The sequence below is a fragment of the Mus musculus genome, chromosome 1, assembly GCF_000001635.26.
Source record: "Mus musculus strain C57BL/6J chromosome 1, GRCm38.p6 C57BL/6J".
Lineage (NCBI taxonomy): Eukaryota > Metazoa > Chordata > Mammalia > Rodentia > Muridae > Mus > Mus musculus.
Window position 1 is genome coordinate 59,764,057 of NC_000067.6, and position 16,554 is coordinate 59,780,610.

The 16,554-nt window shown below is 38.8% G+C and overlaps 1 protein-coding gene across 2 annotated transcripts in view; it reads left to right on the forward strand.

Moving 5' to 3' along the window:
- The first annotated feature begins 222 nt into the window (after window positions 1-222).
- Bmpr2 (bone morphogenetic protein receptor, type II (serine/threonine kinase)) overlaps window positions 223-16,554 on the forward strand; it is a 113,803-nt gene continuing 97,471 nt past the window's right edge. Inside the window, exon 1 of one of the 2 annotated variants that reach the window (NM_007561.4) lies at window positions 223-672. In NM_007561.4, coding sequence (NP_031587.1) covers window positions 597-672 — 76 coding nt within the window. In that variant the 5' untranslated portion in view covers window positions 223-596. The remainder of the gene's footprint in view (window positions 673-16,554) is intronic. The other variant, XM_006495633.2, reaches the window with a different exon arrangement.

A 16,554-nucleotide genomic window follows, 5' to 3' on the forward strand; every position in this document is an offset into this window, starting at 1 on the left:
CCAGTCGGTGGGAAGGATTTGTTGATGTCGAAATCCGAGTGAAGGAAGCAACGAAGCGAAACTTTAAAAGGAACCCCACTGTCCTCGGAGTACGGAGCGATGCTACTCCGGCGGCCGGGCGCCGCTGCCTGCCCCGCTTCGCCCTTCCCGGCGGTCGGGAACTTGTTCTGATCCTCAGTGCTCCCATCGAGTCCCCGCCCTCCCCCCCCCCCCCCCCCCGGCACTCTGGATATGTTTTCTCCCAGATCTGGGTATTTTTTTGATATCGTGAAACTACGAGGGAAATAATTGCAGGGGTTTCTTCTGGGCTCCCTGCGTCTTCCCCATGGACATGCCTTCAATTTGGGGAGCCGAGACACCCCGTCCTAGGCGAATGAAGCCCCCCAGCCACGAGGGAGCGAAATGAAGGGAAATTCTGCAGTGGAATGAGAGCTCTACTAGCTAGGTCCTCGCATCTGCCATTTGTCCTTTCAAACTGCATTGTAATCCGGGCAGGATAAATCAGACGAAGAGCAGCCTCCTAGCCGGATTTCTCCGCCCGAATTTACTTTCCAGATTTCTTTTCTTTGCCCTCCTGCTTCTTTGCTGGCCCAGGGATGACTTCCTCGCTGCATCGGCCCTTTCGGGTGCCCTGGCTGCTATGGGCCGTCCTGCTGGTCAGCACTACGGCTGGTGAGTAGCCCTAGGTGGTATGTCCCAGCTCCTACTCCAGTGGGTGGCGAGGGAGAGAGCCTGCAGAGGCCGAGCCCTGTGCTCTCCCCTCGCAACGTGTGCTCTCGGATCCGGGTGGAGGAGCCAGCCAGGGAAATCACCTTCGGTGTTTGCGTGTTGTTTCCCGTCCCTACTCCCGTATTCCCTGACCCCTCCCCCACGGGGGGAAAAAGACATATTGGGTGTGGTATCTTGACATTTTTAGCTGTGAGGTAATGCAAGGATTAAAAATAATATTTTAATCACTAGTGAACTGTCTATTAGATTTTTGGAGATAAAGGTGGTTTTTTTACTTTGATGGAAAGAAGCAGATTTGGTTTACAATAAAAAGAACAACTAGACACACACTTGATTGAACCTTATTTTTACATTTAGATCACTCTTTGGGAATCCACATTACTTTTCGTTATTTAAAAATGTTACCTGAAAAAAAATGTTACCTGATGAATAGAGTAAACGTTGAGGAAGTCACTGTGTGAGAATCTTGATAACAGTGTATACTAACACAGTTGATGTCATCATTAATATTGTTTTGCTCCCAAGAATCTTAACTATTCTCTGTCTCTTTATCCTGGATATTCTTAACTTTGTATCCCTTTGGAATTACTGTTGGGCACAGAAGTGTTTTTGATAACTTTTCTATTAGTCATCTGGCGTCTGTTGGTTTTCCTGTCATTGAGACAATTTTGACCTCACATCAGACTTCGAGGAGATTTGACTCCTGAAAGTTCTTTGACATTTTCCTAACGTGTGAAAGGAAATGCTACTCCCCTTTCCTTTGGCCATTTCCTCTTTACTTCTCAATCGCCTTGAGAAAAAAACAACTCATATTCTCATTGCAGTTATTTTCAAGCAACAGTCTTCTGTGATTTGCTTTTAGAAAATTTCAGGAATGAATTCTTAAATAGTCACATGAAGTATGCATTTAAAATTGAGTACACAAAGTAATGGTTTTACAATTTTTTAAAAAGTAATTTTCACATTCAGTGAATTCTTCATTGCTGTATTAGACACAGAGATTACTTGTTTAATTTACATTTTAGATGTCTGTTCTGGGAAAATACTGAAAGAAAATTTGAAGTTCCCTTTTGTGAATTTGATACTATTGTCTATATTGATTAATATGTAGTATTTCATATTTTTAGTTATGAGTGTAGTCTTTAATGGCAAAGCCATTTCTCAAGCACCATTATATTTAGAGTTTTAATAATGAATCTATGTATTGTTAAAAATCATGGGAAATATGATTTGATTACATATTGAAACTTGATATTTTAATATTTTCGATTGTTTCAATTATCTTTGAAGCAAAACTGAACACATTTCCTCCAAATTTCCTTGTTAGCTGTTTAAATTCTCTAACCACAAATCATGTGGTTCCTGTAAAATATGAAAAGAGTAAAAATGGCCTTGACACGTAAGCAGTCATTCGGCAAGCAGAAGCCCAAGAACATTTTGTTTTAAAATTTTGATCATTTTGATCGTTTTAGAATCTTTAGAATACAGATTCTCATTTATAGTGTTGTGCTGATAAAAATCAGAAAAAACACCCCAAAACCCAAAACCCATTGATTTCAAAACAATTATTTAGTAAATGGATTTATTTTGTCTTCTTTTTAAAAGGGTTATATTTAAAGAATCCTTGTATAAAAGTGAGCTTAGCCAGCCCCCTCCCCACCCCCCATGTTATATATGATGGCATCTTTGAAGCTGGATTTCAGAGCTGTAGTAGCTGAGTTTACTGAGTGCTTGCTATGCACCAACAAGTATTAAATGACCTTTATATATATTTCCTCCTCCAGTCAGGCCTCTCGACAATTCTGCGTTGTAGGTTTTTATTATTATTTTCCTTTTACAGCATTTGAGAGAGAATTAAGTATAAAACTTTAAGTAACTCATCACATAGTAAATTGTGGAGCCAGGATTAAAACCTGTATCTTTCTCTTCCTCCTTGGTGTTAACAACAGCAGCAGAGCCAGCAACAACTTCCTCTCCTTGTAACTGGAACATGAGATAAAGCAATGCTTTTGCCAGGTTAACTTTGAAAGGAGGTTTGGATATTTATAAACTAGTGGTGTAGGTACTGATCATGCACTGCCATGGTTCTGAACATGTAAAAACTTTGTCTAACAGGTGGATCTCTATGAGTTCAAGGTCAGCAAGGTCTTAGTGAGTGCTAAGACAGCCAGGGCTACATAGAGAAACCTTGTTACAGAGAAAAGACAAAAGAAAACTTTGCCCAGTAGTGGATTATCTAGTGCAGCTTCACTAAGTACAAAGTGACTAGGGAGGGTCTGTGTAGATTTGGAGTATACTGATGAAGTGATGTAACTGGTAGGTGCAATTGATGTAATTGAATAGGAGAAAAAATATTGCAAGACTAATAAATATTATGTCATTCTTTGGGATCCTGGATACGTTATCTTTGGTGGTGGTGGTGTTTTAGGGCAGTGTGTCCTGCAACTCTGTGTAGTCTAGTTGGATGCAAGCTCTTGGCAGTTCTGTCTCAGCCTCCCAAGCACTGGGGTTACAAGTGTGAGCTACCAAGTCAGCTTTACTAAATATATAATTTCTTTTGAGATGATTTTAATCTCTTTTACTCTGAGTAAGTTTTGGACTCCCTAATTCTAAGAACAGTCGATATGCAAATAATTGGAATTTGTTAGAAAATAGAGATGTACTTGCTTAAAATAAATTATTTTAATAAAAATTTGTTAAATGCACTCACTACCAGCTTTAATAAGGTAATTCAGGCTTGCTTGGGGGTCAGCTTTTGTAATACATCTGAAATAATTCTTTTGTCAATATTTCAGTTTTATCTCTCTTCAGGAATATAGTTGTCTAAAGTGAGAAAATCATGTTTAGCATTATTGAGTGGTTAGTGAATTTTGTCAAGTAGCTAACTGTAAGTTTAGTAATCTTCATTTGTGTTTCTCAGTTTGGACACTACAAAAGTTACCTGAGTTTCTTGATGAGTATTTTTTTCTCTGTAGTTTAGTTATACTGAGTTAATTTGTATATAACACACTTTTTTGAGGGGTGGGGAGTTCTTTACCCACAGAATTTTAAAAGAGATGCATGCTTTATATCATCAGTGCTAACTGAATCTGAGTATGGTGGATGGTCACTTTTTTTTTTACAAGATTATTTGCAGCCACAAAATCTTCATATCATATAACAACTATTTATCTTGTTTCATTTGTCTTTTTGTGGGCTCAAATCTGGAGGGAGGGAGAGTAATACCTACCCTACCTACCTAGGAGCAGTGTGTGTCGAGGCAGTGACAAAGGGCAAGAGGGCAAGCCTAGTTCCACTGGCATATATGCAGATTTTATTCCTCTAACATTCCATTGTCCTGTCAAGACATAACGCTGCGTGAAAAGACAAGATGTATGAAATAGTAGATTTGTGTATAATGAGGCTACATGTAACATATGAAGCATCGTATAATTATAGAGGAATGAAGAATTCAGAATACCAGTCTACTCCAGAGGATTGGGAAGAGGGTACAGAAGGGCATTTCTCTTATTATTTGAATGGAGCTTTGCATGAAAATCTTACAAACTTTGGTTTTTACATCCTGGATTATCACCTGTAGTATCACTGTTAGTGTTGTCTGTGAAATACAGTGTCTCCCAGCACTCCGGAGACAGAGGCAGGCGGATCTCTATGAGTTCAAGGCTAGCCTGATCTAAGCAAGCTCCAGGATAGCCAAGGCTAACAGAGAGAAAAGCCCTTTCTTGATGGCAGTGACGATGAAGACAGAAAAGAAGAGAAAAGAAAAAAAAGATTTCATATATATTTTTTTAAAGATTTATTTATTCATTATATGTAAGTACACTGTAGCTGTCTTCAGACACTCCAGAAGAGGGAGTCAGATCTCATTACGGGTGGTTGTGAGTCACCATGTGGTTGCTGGGATTTGAACTTCGGACCTTCGGAAAAGCAGTGGGGTGCTCTTACCCACTGAGCCATCTCACCAGCCCTTCATATATTTTATAATGTCAAGAATTAAATTCAGGGCTTCCTGTATACCAGGCAGATATGCTTATCACTGAGTTATACTCTTTACTGGCTGGTTTTGTGTGTCAACTTGACACAGCTGGAGTTACCACAGAGAAAGGAGCCTCCCTTGAGGAAATGCCTCCATGAGATCCAGCTGTAAGGCATTTTCTCAATTAGTGATCAAGGGGGGAAGGGCCCATTGTGGATGATGCCATCCCTGGGCTGGTCTTCTTGGGTTCTATAAGAAAACAAGCTGAGCAAGCCAGGGGAAGCAAGCAAGCCAGTAAGTAACATCCCTCCATGGCCTCTACATCAGCTCCTGCTTCCTGACCTGCTTGAGTTCCAGTCCTGACTTCCTTTGGTGATAAACAGCAGTATGGAAGTGTAAGCTGAATAAACTCTTTCCTCCTCAACTTACTTCTTGGTCATGATGTTTGTGCAGGAATAGAAACCCCGACTAAGACAGTTTTCAAGCCTCTTATTTTGAGATTGCTTTGTAATCTGACATATTGCTACATACATAGAGGATGCTTAATAAATACTTAGTGAATGAATTATGAAAAGGAGTTGGAGGACTGAAGAGATGATGAGCGCTTGCTGCACTTGTAGAGAATGTTGTTTTTATCCCCAGCACCCACACATGGTAGCTCATAACAATCTATAACTCCAGTCCCAGAGGATATGACCTCTTCTGGCCTTTGCAGGTACCAGGCATGCACACAGTACACTTAACATACATGTAAACAAAATATTTGTAGCCATAAAATCGATGTTTAAAAAATGGAAAGGGTCGGGCAGTGGTGGTGCGCGCCTTTAATCTCAGCACTTGGGAGGCAGAGGCAGGAGTATTTTGAAGCCAGTATAGTTGAAGCCAGCCCAGTCTACAGAATGAGTTCTAGGACAGCTAGGGCTATACAGAGAAACCCTGTCTATAAAAACCAAAAAAAAAAAAAAAAAAAGGAAAGGAATTGGAACCTAATTCATTTTAGCATAGAGGTTCAAAGACAACTCTGTGGAGCCATTTCTCTCCTTTCACTTTTGTGTGGGTTTTGGGGACTGAATTCAAGTTGCCAGGCTTATTTGGCAAGCACTAAGCTGCCTTGTTTTTTGTTTTTTGTTTTTCCAGACAGGGTTTCTCTGTATAGACCTGGCTGTCCTGGAACTCACTTTGTAGACCAGGCTGGCCTTGAACTCAGAAATCCTCCTCCCTCTGCCTCCCAGATGCTGGAATTAAAGGCGTGCACCATCACTGCTCGGCGCACTAAGCCTTCTTAATGGCGTGCTTTTTCTTGGTCTTAAGAATGATACTTTATTTAGTGAGGAGGGCTTTGCTCACTCAGTCTTCTGTTAATTTAATTTGCATTTTGGTTTGGTTGGTTTGGTTTGGTTTGGTTTGGTTTGTGGTGCTGGAGCTCAGGCCCAGGCTCTTGAGTATGATAGTGAAGCACTCTTTTGGCTGTATTCTCAGTCTTGGGTTTTGTTCCCCCCCCCCATTTTACTTTTTCCCTACTTCTATCAATACCACAACTTGTTTGAAAGAAATGTGTATGTGTGTTCTAAAAATTACTTTTAATTTAGTTAGCATAGAAAGTAATAGCTTTCCTTGTGGCACTGTAATACATGTATGTATATGTGTCTTTTATGTTCTCTCTTCTTTATTTTGTGTGAGCTTGGCTCTAAAACCTGGGTCTAAATGATTTAGTCTTTAGTCCTTTCCAAAAGCAATGGAGATGACTTTGAATACTATAGCCTTTATTTATTTATTTACATGAGACAAGGTCTCCCTGTAGCTTGGCTGGTTTTGGACTTGTTATAGAGCTGAGGCTGGGAAAATGCTGAGGTTGTAAGATAGACTTGTTTTATTATCATTGTTCCTTTTGATCTGTGAGATGGATATGATAAGACTGCATATAAAATGTATGGATAGTTTGTGTGGAATTGGAAATCTGGTGATAAATGGTAAGATTTTAAGAATTAGTTTTTTGCTTGCATGTTAGTCTGTGTGTCATGTGTGTTCCTGGTGCCTGTGGAAGCTAGAAGAGGGAGTTAGATACCTTGGAGCTGGGTTACAGAGGTTGTGAGTCACCCACCATGTAAGTGCTGGGAATCAAGCCTAGTCCCCTGGAAGAGCAGCTAGTACTTTTCAACTGTTGAGCCATCTCTCCAAGCCTGACAGAAAGGGTTTTATTCTTTTTGAAGTAAGCAGGTATTTTACTAGTATTATAAAATAATGTTACTTTAAACTTTTTTGATACGTTATAGTATAAAATATATTAAAAAGAAAGTATGGATTTAATCTATAAAATGAGTATTCCAAAAATAAATTCTTAGGTAAATAATTTGACCTTTGATTTAAGTAAGAAAAGTGATCAGAGAAGAAAAAAATGACCAGTTTACCTTCAAAATCTCAGTTAGTTTACATTTTAGCCACAGTTTATCTTTTAAGCTGAATGGATTTTTAATGACTTCTTGTAAGTATGAATTTCTTTTAAGGCTTGGACAGAAAAATTTTAGGATGTGTTGCCTTAACCAAAGTATTCATCTAGAACATGTGTATGTGCTCGCTTGCTTCTATAGTTAATATAGTGCTTGACAAGAAGTGTTGAGCCTTTTACAGTTTCTGTTTGGATATGCATGACTGGAGTGGCTAGAAGGGTAGGTAGGGGAGATCTGGAAGGAAGAGCAGGAGTATGCTCTCAGCACACATCTACGATGCCCCTGTTGGCAGTTTCTTTGTAAGCCTGCCCATGCTCGGGCAGGAATCTCATGATGGATGGTGAGATATGATGGGTTGGATTGCATGCTGTATGAAGCAAGAGTGGGTTCTTGGTGGACTGTTAGAATTTTAGAATTTTTTTCCTGTCTTCTTTGATTTCTTTGGGTGTCTTTTTGCTCTTCCTAATTTGCTTTTAGAACACTTCTCCCCTGTCTAGCCCTCAGTAAAGAGCAGTGAACACTTCCAGGTTTCCCTGGCCTAAACTTCTTCCTTTCTGCTCATTCCTAGTGCAGATGCCACCAGATTGATTGACTGACTGACTTTCTTTTGAAAGGTAGCATCTGTAACCTAGCTGGCCTGTCCCAACCTGGTCTCTTCCTGTCTCAGCCTTTCTAATGCCACACCCAGCTAGCATTATTTTCCTAATTGCCAAATCTAGTCACGTTTCAGCTTTTTGACTTATTTCTTCTTCTGTTTCTCTCCCTTGTGGAACTCCCTCTTTGCTGTTCCTCGCATGGGCTTTAATTATCTTTGGGAGTAAATGATGCCAAAGTGAAATGCAACCAGGACTGGAAGTTCTGAGTTCCTGCTTAGGGTTACTGCTGGTTGTTTACTTTGGGCAGATTCCCTGGTTTTGGCTTCTGTATCCTCATAGGAATACGATTCCAATTGAACTGAGGGGGGTGGCCTGGATGACACTGTACTTATGCAGTCTTTTTCCTTATGGAATGAGAAAAGCCAGTGGTCCACATAGTTATTCTTAGATATATAAACATTTTGAACAATATATATATATATATATATATATATATATATATATACTTTTTCCCCCTTTCTCTTATACTGATGATAGTCAAATTCAAGTCCTTCTGCATGTTAGGCAAACCCTATCCCATTGAGATACATTATAGAGCCAGTATTTCAAATTTATCATAGATTGGGGAAAATTTGAGGCATTTCTAAACTATAACAGATCACATTGAGAAAAATATAGTTTAATTAAAAATATGTTTTATATTGATTGCATGTGTTGAATTAGCCCAACAAAAGTGTAAAGGTGGGCTCCTTAGAGCTGTGCTTTACTGAAAATAGAAAAATGATGCACACCAAATATGTAAGGTGTACTTTACAAATAAAGGACTTTAAATAATAGAAGTTTAGTTAAGATTAGATTCATCTTGGCTGAGCATGGTGACACGCACCATTAATCTCAGCACTCAGGAAGCAGAGACAAGTGGATCTCTGTGGAGTTCAAGACCAGCTTGGTCTACATAGTGTGCTCCAGAACAGCCAAGGCTATATGGAGAGACCCTGTCTCCAAAGAAATTTTTTTTCTGCAGTCTTTTTCTGCCATTATTTTTCCTAGCCTTTAAATTTAAAGTAAATAATGCCAAGAGAGTATCAGCTCAGTCTTTGACCCAGGTATCATATATTTTAAATCAATGAGATCTAGTTAGTCATCCATCCATCCATCCATCCATCCATCCATCCATTGAAGCAGTCTGTCACTTTGTAGCCCAGCCTGGTCTTGAACTTCTAGTGGTTTTCCTACCTCAGCCTCTGAAGTGCTGGATTATAGGCCTGAGCCCACATACATAGCTTGCTATTTAGACTTAGGTTAATGTGGCTTTTTGTCTTTTGCTTTTTTGTTTAGCAGTGCTAACATGCTAGGCAAGCACTTTACAACTGAGCTACCTTCAGACCTCAAGGTTTAAATGCAGCGTTACTGATTTTTAATTCGTATGTCATAAAATTCAGCCACTTAAAATACATAATTTAGTGAGTTTTGTTATAATATGTAAGATTTGTCATTTTAAGCATTTTTTTTTTTTTTTTTTTTTTTTTTGATTTTTCGAGACAGGGTTTCTCTGTGAAGCCCTGGCTGTCCTGGAACTCACTCTGTAGAGCAGGCTGGCCTTGAACTCAGAAATCCGCCTGCCTCTGCCTCCCAAGTGCTGGGATTAAAGGCGTGCGCCACCATGCCCGGCACATTTTCTAATTTTTAAAACATTTTTTAATTTTTATTTATATGAGTACACTGTAGCTGCCATCAAACTAGAAGAGGGCATCAAATCCTGTTACAGATGGTTGTGAGCCACCATGTGGTTGTTGGGAATTGAACTCAGAACCTCTGGTGAGCGGCCAGTGCTCTTAATCACTGAGCCATCTCTCCAGCCCCATTGTAAGCATTTTCAAATGTACATATTCACAATGTAAGTTGGGTGTCCTTGCCTTTAATCTCATGAGGCAAGTGAATGTGAGTTTGAAAGTTCTAAGATAGTTAGGGCTATGTAGAGAGACCCTATCTCAAAAACCAAAACAAACAGAAAAGAATCACAATGTGATACTTGTATAACCAAAACCTCTTCATCATCCTATATAAAAACTTAAAATCCTTAAAGTAATAACTCCCTATTTCTTCCTCCTTCCAGCCAAGAATTGGGATTACAAGCATAGGCCACCGTATCCAATTTTAGCATTCTTATGGATTAGCCATTCTCATTTTGTAGGGCTGAGAAAAGAACCAATTAAATTTTACTTCACAGCACTTAAGTATTTGAGGAGGATTTTGATTGATATTTTATTTTAACCTATCAGTAAACCTGCCAGAATAACTTAAAAGTTTAAAAAATATTTTAGTCCTTTGAAAATTTTTAAAAAGTGTGTTTTGATTATATTCCTCCTGTCTTCCCCTCCCCATCTCTTCCTAATCCACCTCCCTACCCCACCAAGTCAGGCACCCATAGCCATTGCCCACACCTCTCTCAGACATGTTTTTGCTCAATGTGTGCTCCTCCTCTTTCCCTCCTCCTCTCTTCTCCTTCCTTCCTGTTTCCATCTCCTCTTGTCGCTCTGCTGGGTCCAGTTTGTACTAGTCATAGATTCCTTTGTGTTGTGTGGGATCATACACTGGAGTATGGTCAACCTACCAGGAGCCACACTCTTAAAGAAAACTGACTTTACCTTCCTCAGAAGCCACTGTCCATAGCTCTTAAGTTATGGATGGGGCTCATGAAACCCTCACCCTGCATGCTAGAATGTTGACAGGCTTGATCCTCTGAAGGTCTTAAGCAGGCAGCTACAGCTGCTATGAGTTCATGAGTACAGAGTTCTGTCATGTCCAGAAGACCTCTGGCTCTAACACTCCCTCTTCTGCAATTATTCTTGAGCCTTGAGACTTGTGTGTGACTGTAGATACCTGATTTGTGGCTGAGAACTCCAGTGACATTTTCTGCACTCTGGCTACTTGTGAGCTTCTTGGTTAACCGCTGTTCACTTTACAAAGGAGCTTCTCTGATGAGATTGGAGAGCTGCACTAGCCCATGAGATACAAATTAGAAGGCAGTTTATTGTTTTGGTTTTTTACAAGTGCTGTTTCTTCTTCCTTAATGAGATAAACTGAAAAAACTTTGTTAGGACATATGTAAAAAATTAATTTTTAATCAATATACTAGTCTTAAGTAGACTACTATGAATGTTTTAGGAATCTTTTGTCCCCTCTAGATGAAATTTGGTATGTTGGAATCCCTGTCTAGTAAATTATGAATTTGTTTTCTATGTTTTGATTTCCCATTTTATAATTCTACTAGTTGACAGGATGAAACAATCTCTGTTTTTTCCTTTAATTAAAAAAAAAGATTTAGGTGGTAGTGGTGATTAATGCCTTTAATTTGAGCACTTGGTGAGGCAGAGGCAGGTGAGGTGGATCTCTGAGTTCCAGGCTAGCCTGGTCTACAGAGCAAGTTCCAGGTTAGTTAGGGCTACACAGAGAAACCGTATCTCACAACAAAAACAAAAACAATCAATCACTAAAAGATTTAAAGTCTCCGAGAAGGAATTATGTTACCTCTTGCTATAACATGATGTTTTGTGGTATTAGGAATCAGAATCCAAGGCCCTGTGCATATATATAAGGCCTTTACTCTATTTTACCACTGAGCCTGGGAAGAATTTTTGAATAGAAATGTTTTACTAAAAATGAGGAGAAACGTACCATCCTTCAAACCTTAATATGTTCTATGTCCACTTTTGTAAGTTTTTTCTTTTGGCTTACTGTTTTGGTTATTGCTCTGTCCTTGCATGTTTTATGTTTGTAGTTGGAGCTTTTATTCTTTTGCTTCCCTCTTTTGGAGATAGGCATTATAGATACTCATTTATATTAAAACATACAGGCTAGAACATCTTTTGAGTAGTACATTTAAAGAGCCCAGAAGGAATTGCATTAAAGTACAGGGTATTGCTAAGGAATTACGAATCTTTAACAGTGAAGAATATCATCTGGAAAGCTGAGAGGTAAGCATGACTACTTGGCACTACTCTTGAAAGGTATCATCTAGCTTCCTGTCCATAGCACCGTGACAGGCACGAGTAATTACTCTTCGCTTCTCTATGGTGAAGTGTGGAGCACATAAAGGGGTGGAAGGGTCATCTGTGCGTTTAGCTGAGGCATTCATTAGTTCCCTCATTCTGGGAAGCTAATAGAGTAAGGAGGGTCTTTGATTACCATGTCGTTCCTGGAGTGTTACTTGTAGCTTCTTTTATCTTGATTGTGTGTGTGCGCGCGCACGCACGCGTTCAGCTCAAAGGACAACTTGTGGGTTTTAATTCTCTGCTTCCACCATGTGGGGCCTTGGGATTGAACTTAGATGGTTAGGCTTGGAGGCAAGTACCTTTACCAGTAGAGGCCTTACCTCCCCCCCCCTCCCCCGTTTGTGGGTTACAGGGATCAAACTCAGGCCTACAGGCTTGTTCAGCAAGCATTATTTCCCTAATATTGTGTTATTTATTTATTTATTTATTTTGCAGTTATGGGCTCAAACCTAGGGCCTTACACATGGTGGGCAAATGCTTTATCATTTATTTGAAGGAAGATAGAGTTTGCATGCATTCTTAGAGATTAGTGTGGTTTTCTACAGTCCAGTAATTCTGAGGTTATGTGGCACATCAAAATCACTTGAGGGACTTGTTCAAGCAGATTATATATAGAGTACTGCCTGTGGTGTTTTTACTGTATTGCTAGGCTGAGATCTGGAAATTTATATTTATATAAATTCCTATATTTATAGGAAGTACTAAGAAATTTCTGATATTGCCAGTTTGGGTTTGATACTTCGACATTTATAAATAATAAATGTAATAAATATCTGTTGAATGATGTAGGCTAACATACTAGTTTTAGATGTTATTCTTTATATTTTCAAACAAATTCTTTTCTTTTAGACTTACGGTTTCATTTTATGTGTGTGAGTGTTTTGCTGACATGTATGTCTGTGTACCACAGAGGTCAGAAAAAGCCATCGGATCCCCTGGAACTGGAGTTTATAGAAGGTTGTAAGTCTTCATGTTGATACTGGGAATCAGACTGGGGTCCTCTGCAAGAAAAAGTACTCTCAACTGCCGAGCCATCTCTCTAGCCCCTAAACATTAAAACAAAAAAAGTGTTCTTGTTACTATGTGTGTCTGTGCAAGTGTAGAGGGCCACTTGTAGATCTGATTGTCTCCTTCCCTCTGTACACGAGTTCCAAGGGTCAAACTCGGGTCTCCTGGCTTGCTCAGTGAGCATCTTTTCCCACTGAGTTATCTTACCAATTCGTAGATATTATTTTTGTAAGCCTTTTCCATAACTCATAGGTTTTTGTCAATAATTTTGAAAAGTACTGGCTTATTTGATATAGATGAATAGTGTTCAGGGTATGGTCTCAAGATTAGTAGCATCAGAATCCCCTGGGAGATTCTTAGAAATGCAGATTGTTTTAATTCCATGCCTTTGACATAGTAATATGAATTTTGACTTGTTCTGTGTAAGTTTGATGCAGCCTTAAGCATGAAAATCACCAGGGGTGCTGGAGGTGAACCCAAGGTCTCATGAACTTTGCTGCTGAGCCACAAACTCAGCCTAACCCCCTCCTATTTTAGAAAAGATAATTTTGAGATATAATTTTAAGTAGCTTAATCTGGCCTTGAACTTGTTGATGAATAGCTGGGAATGACTTTGGATTTCTGATCCTCATATCATTAATTCTAAATATTATATAATATTTAACTGTATTATGTAAGTATTATATATTAATTTTGGAACATTAGGATAGTTAGTAAATTGGACTCTATTTGAATTTTTTCAATTTTCTTAGTGTGATTCCTTTTATATAAAGGGTAAAAAATATCTTTGCATGTGAATAGGAGAAGAGAAGAGAGATAAGATAGAAGTATTTTAGAAATATACATTTTTTTTCTATAAAGGAACTTCTGTAGTTTGGGTACTTGTAAAGCACTATAAAAACGTTGCCTTACTCAAACTCAACTTTTCAGCATGTGTTCATCATGTCTGAATCCTAACTAAAAGCATTTTTTAAAGTAAAGAAAGAATCCATTTACATTATTTTACTTATCACTTATTAAAACTGATATTAAAATATACAAGTTTTTAAAAAAGCTTTGGGTTTTCTTATTTCAAGAGCCATGTACATGTATAAAAGGTCAACCTTACAGTGCAGAAATCTTGCAAACACTGTTTTAACCAAATAGACAGGATTACTTTCATCCTGTTTATAGTGTATATTATGTGACACAATGTGGTAGAATAATCCTTTACTTTTTTAGTCTTCCAAAACCCATAATCCTATTCTAACCATGAGAAAACCTCAGTATGTGACACCTTCTGTCCATTGCCTGATTAGTATATCTCAAAATTGTTAAGGTCATTAAAGACAAAGAAGGCTAAGAAAGTGTCATAGCCTAGAGGAGCCTAAAGACACATGATGACCAAATATAATGTGTTGTCTTGGATGGGTCCTGTTTCAGAAAAAGGACTTGAGGAGGAAACTAGAGAAACATGAGTAAAGTGTGTTTAGTCAGTCAGTAACATACTAGTATTGGCTTACTAATTATACCATATAGTAATGAAAGATTTTAGTGTTCTCTGTACTACATGTAAACATTGCTGTAAAATAAAAACTACTCCAAAATAAAAATTTGTGAAAAAAAGCACAGTGCTCATTTCAGAAGTATTAGGAAAACAGAGAAATAAGAAAAGAAAAGAAAGAAAAAACCCACAATCCTTACTAAATATGAGACTTTTTGAATATCATACTCTTCTGCCCCCACCCCAGGGCTCAGGATTGAGGTCAGGACCTTGCACAAGAGTGCTACTCCAAATTGCTTCTTGAATATCTAATTTGATTTAAGTCTTTTCCATGCATCCCTTTGAAAGTGATACTTGCTGTGATATGTTGGTGTATGTGTGCATGTAGCCTTAAACCTATTTTTTATAAGTATAATCTGAATTATAAAGACAAGGTTTCACTATGTAGCCCATGCTGCCTAGACTCATTTCTCAGCCTCCCGAATGTTGGGATTTTGGTGTGTGTCACTTTTTTCTTTCTTTGTTCTGTCTGTACTGACTCTGGGTGATTTCATACAGTCTTTTTGTTGTTGTTGTTGGTGGTGGTGGTGGTGGTTTTTGTTTTGTTTTTCGAGACAGGGTTTCTCTGTGTAGCCCTGGCTGTCCTGGAATTCACTCTGTAGACCAGGCTGGCCTAGAACTCAGAAATCTGCCTGCCTCTGCCTCCTGAGTCCTGGGATTAAAGGTGTGCGCCACCACTGCCTGGTTTAATTTCATACAGTCTTAGGACTTTAATTGGCTTCTAGAGGATGAGTTTCAAATGTATTTCTTTCCTAAGTTGCACTTTTTTTTTTTAATGGAGGTTGAATCCAGGGCCTCCTTGACTGTGTATGCTAGGCAAGCCCTCTCCCACACTGGGCTCCAGCTCCAGCCTGGATATCTTGTCTAAAACTGAACTGAGGGTGCTTTCCAGTTTGTCTTATAAATTTACCTTGTTTAGCAAATTAGAAATTCTAACTTTTCCAGTGTGTAGTCTGCAAATAGGAAATGTTTTTTGTCTCTTTTTCTTTTTTTTTCTTATTTCATTCAATCTGACAGGAAACTCTCTTGGTTACCTTGATGATATGTATGGATTGTGACTGCTTTTATTAGTTCCACTGCTGTCACCTTAATCTAAATGTCCCCACTATCTTCTCAGGTGTAATGTTTCACTAACCTTTTTTCCTCTATTAATACCTGTTCTTATTACATGTCTTTTAATATAAGAGCTTTGGTGACCTTTATTAAATATCATGTTCCCCCTTTGCTGGTTGTTCCAGGGATTGAATTCAGGACAGCCTGTGCTAGGCTAGTGCTGAACCATTGAGGTATCTGTACTGTCCTTTACTTTCTGTTTTGAGACAGGGTCTTAGAAAGTTGCCTAGGCTTGCCTTGAATTCAAGAGATAGCCCAAATTGATCTCAAAACTTGTGATCCGCAGGGTGTGGTGGCGCGCGCCTTTAATCCCAGCACTCGGAAGGCAGAGGCAGGTGGATTTCTAAGTTCGAGGCCAGCCTGTCTACAAAGTGAGTTCCAGGACAGCCAGGGCTATACAGAGAAACCCTGTCTCGAAAAACCAAAACCAAACAAACCAAAACAAAACAAAAACAAAAAAAAGAAGAAAGTTAGATGTCTTAGAATAGGTTACATTTAAATTGCTTTATACTATATAATTTGACAGTGACTATAATAAGTAAATCTGTATGCTGAGGGAGTAAGGGAATAGTCACATAAACAGTTTTTGTTTATTTATGTTTATTTTGTTATGTTAATCTCATATGTGTGAATGTCTTGCCTGCATGCATGTATGTGTACCATATGCATGCCTGGTGCCTTTAGAGGCCAAAGAAGGTGTTGGTGTCCATGGAACTGGAGTTACAGGTGATGCAGTCACCATGTGGGTACTGAGAACAGAAAGGGTCCTTTTTAAGGGCAGCAAGTGCTTTCAATTACTGAGCCATCTCTCTAGTCCCAGCATTTCTTGAGTGTTCAGTATATTTAAATTCTTTTTATATTTACTGTTATCTCACTGTCCACTAAACCAACTGAGCAATATTATTTTTCTCTTTTCTTGTGTGTGTGGGGGGGTTAGCTTTGAACCCAGGGTCTAAAGTATGCTAGGTAAGACCTTTATCATGCAGCTGTCAACCACTTTTGTTGTTATTGCTTTTCTTTCTGTAGAAGTACACATCTACTAAGTGGGACACCTGAGATTAAGTTCAAGACTTTATTGCTCCAAAGC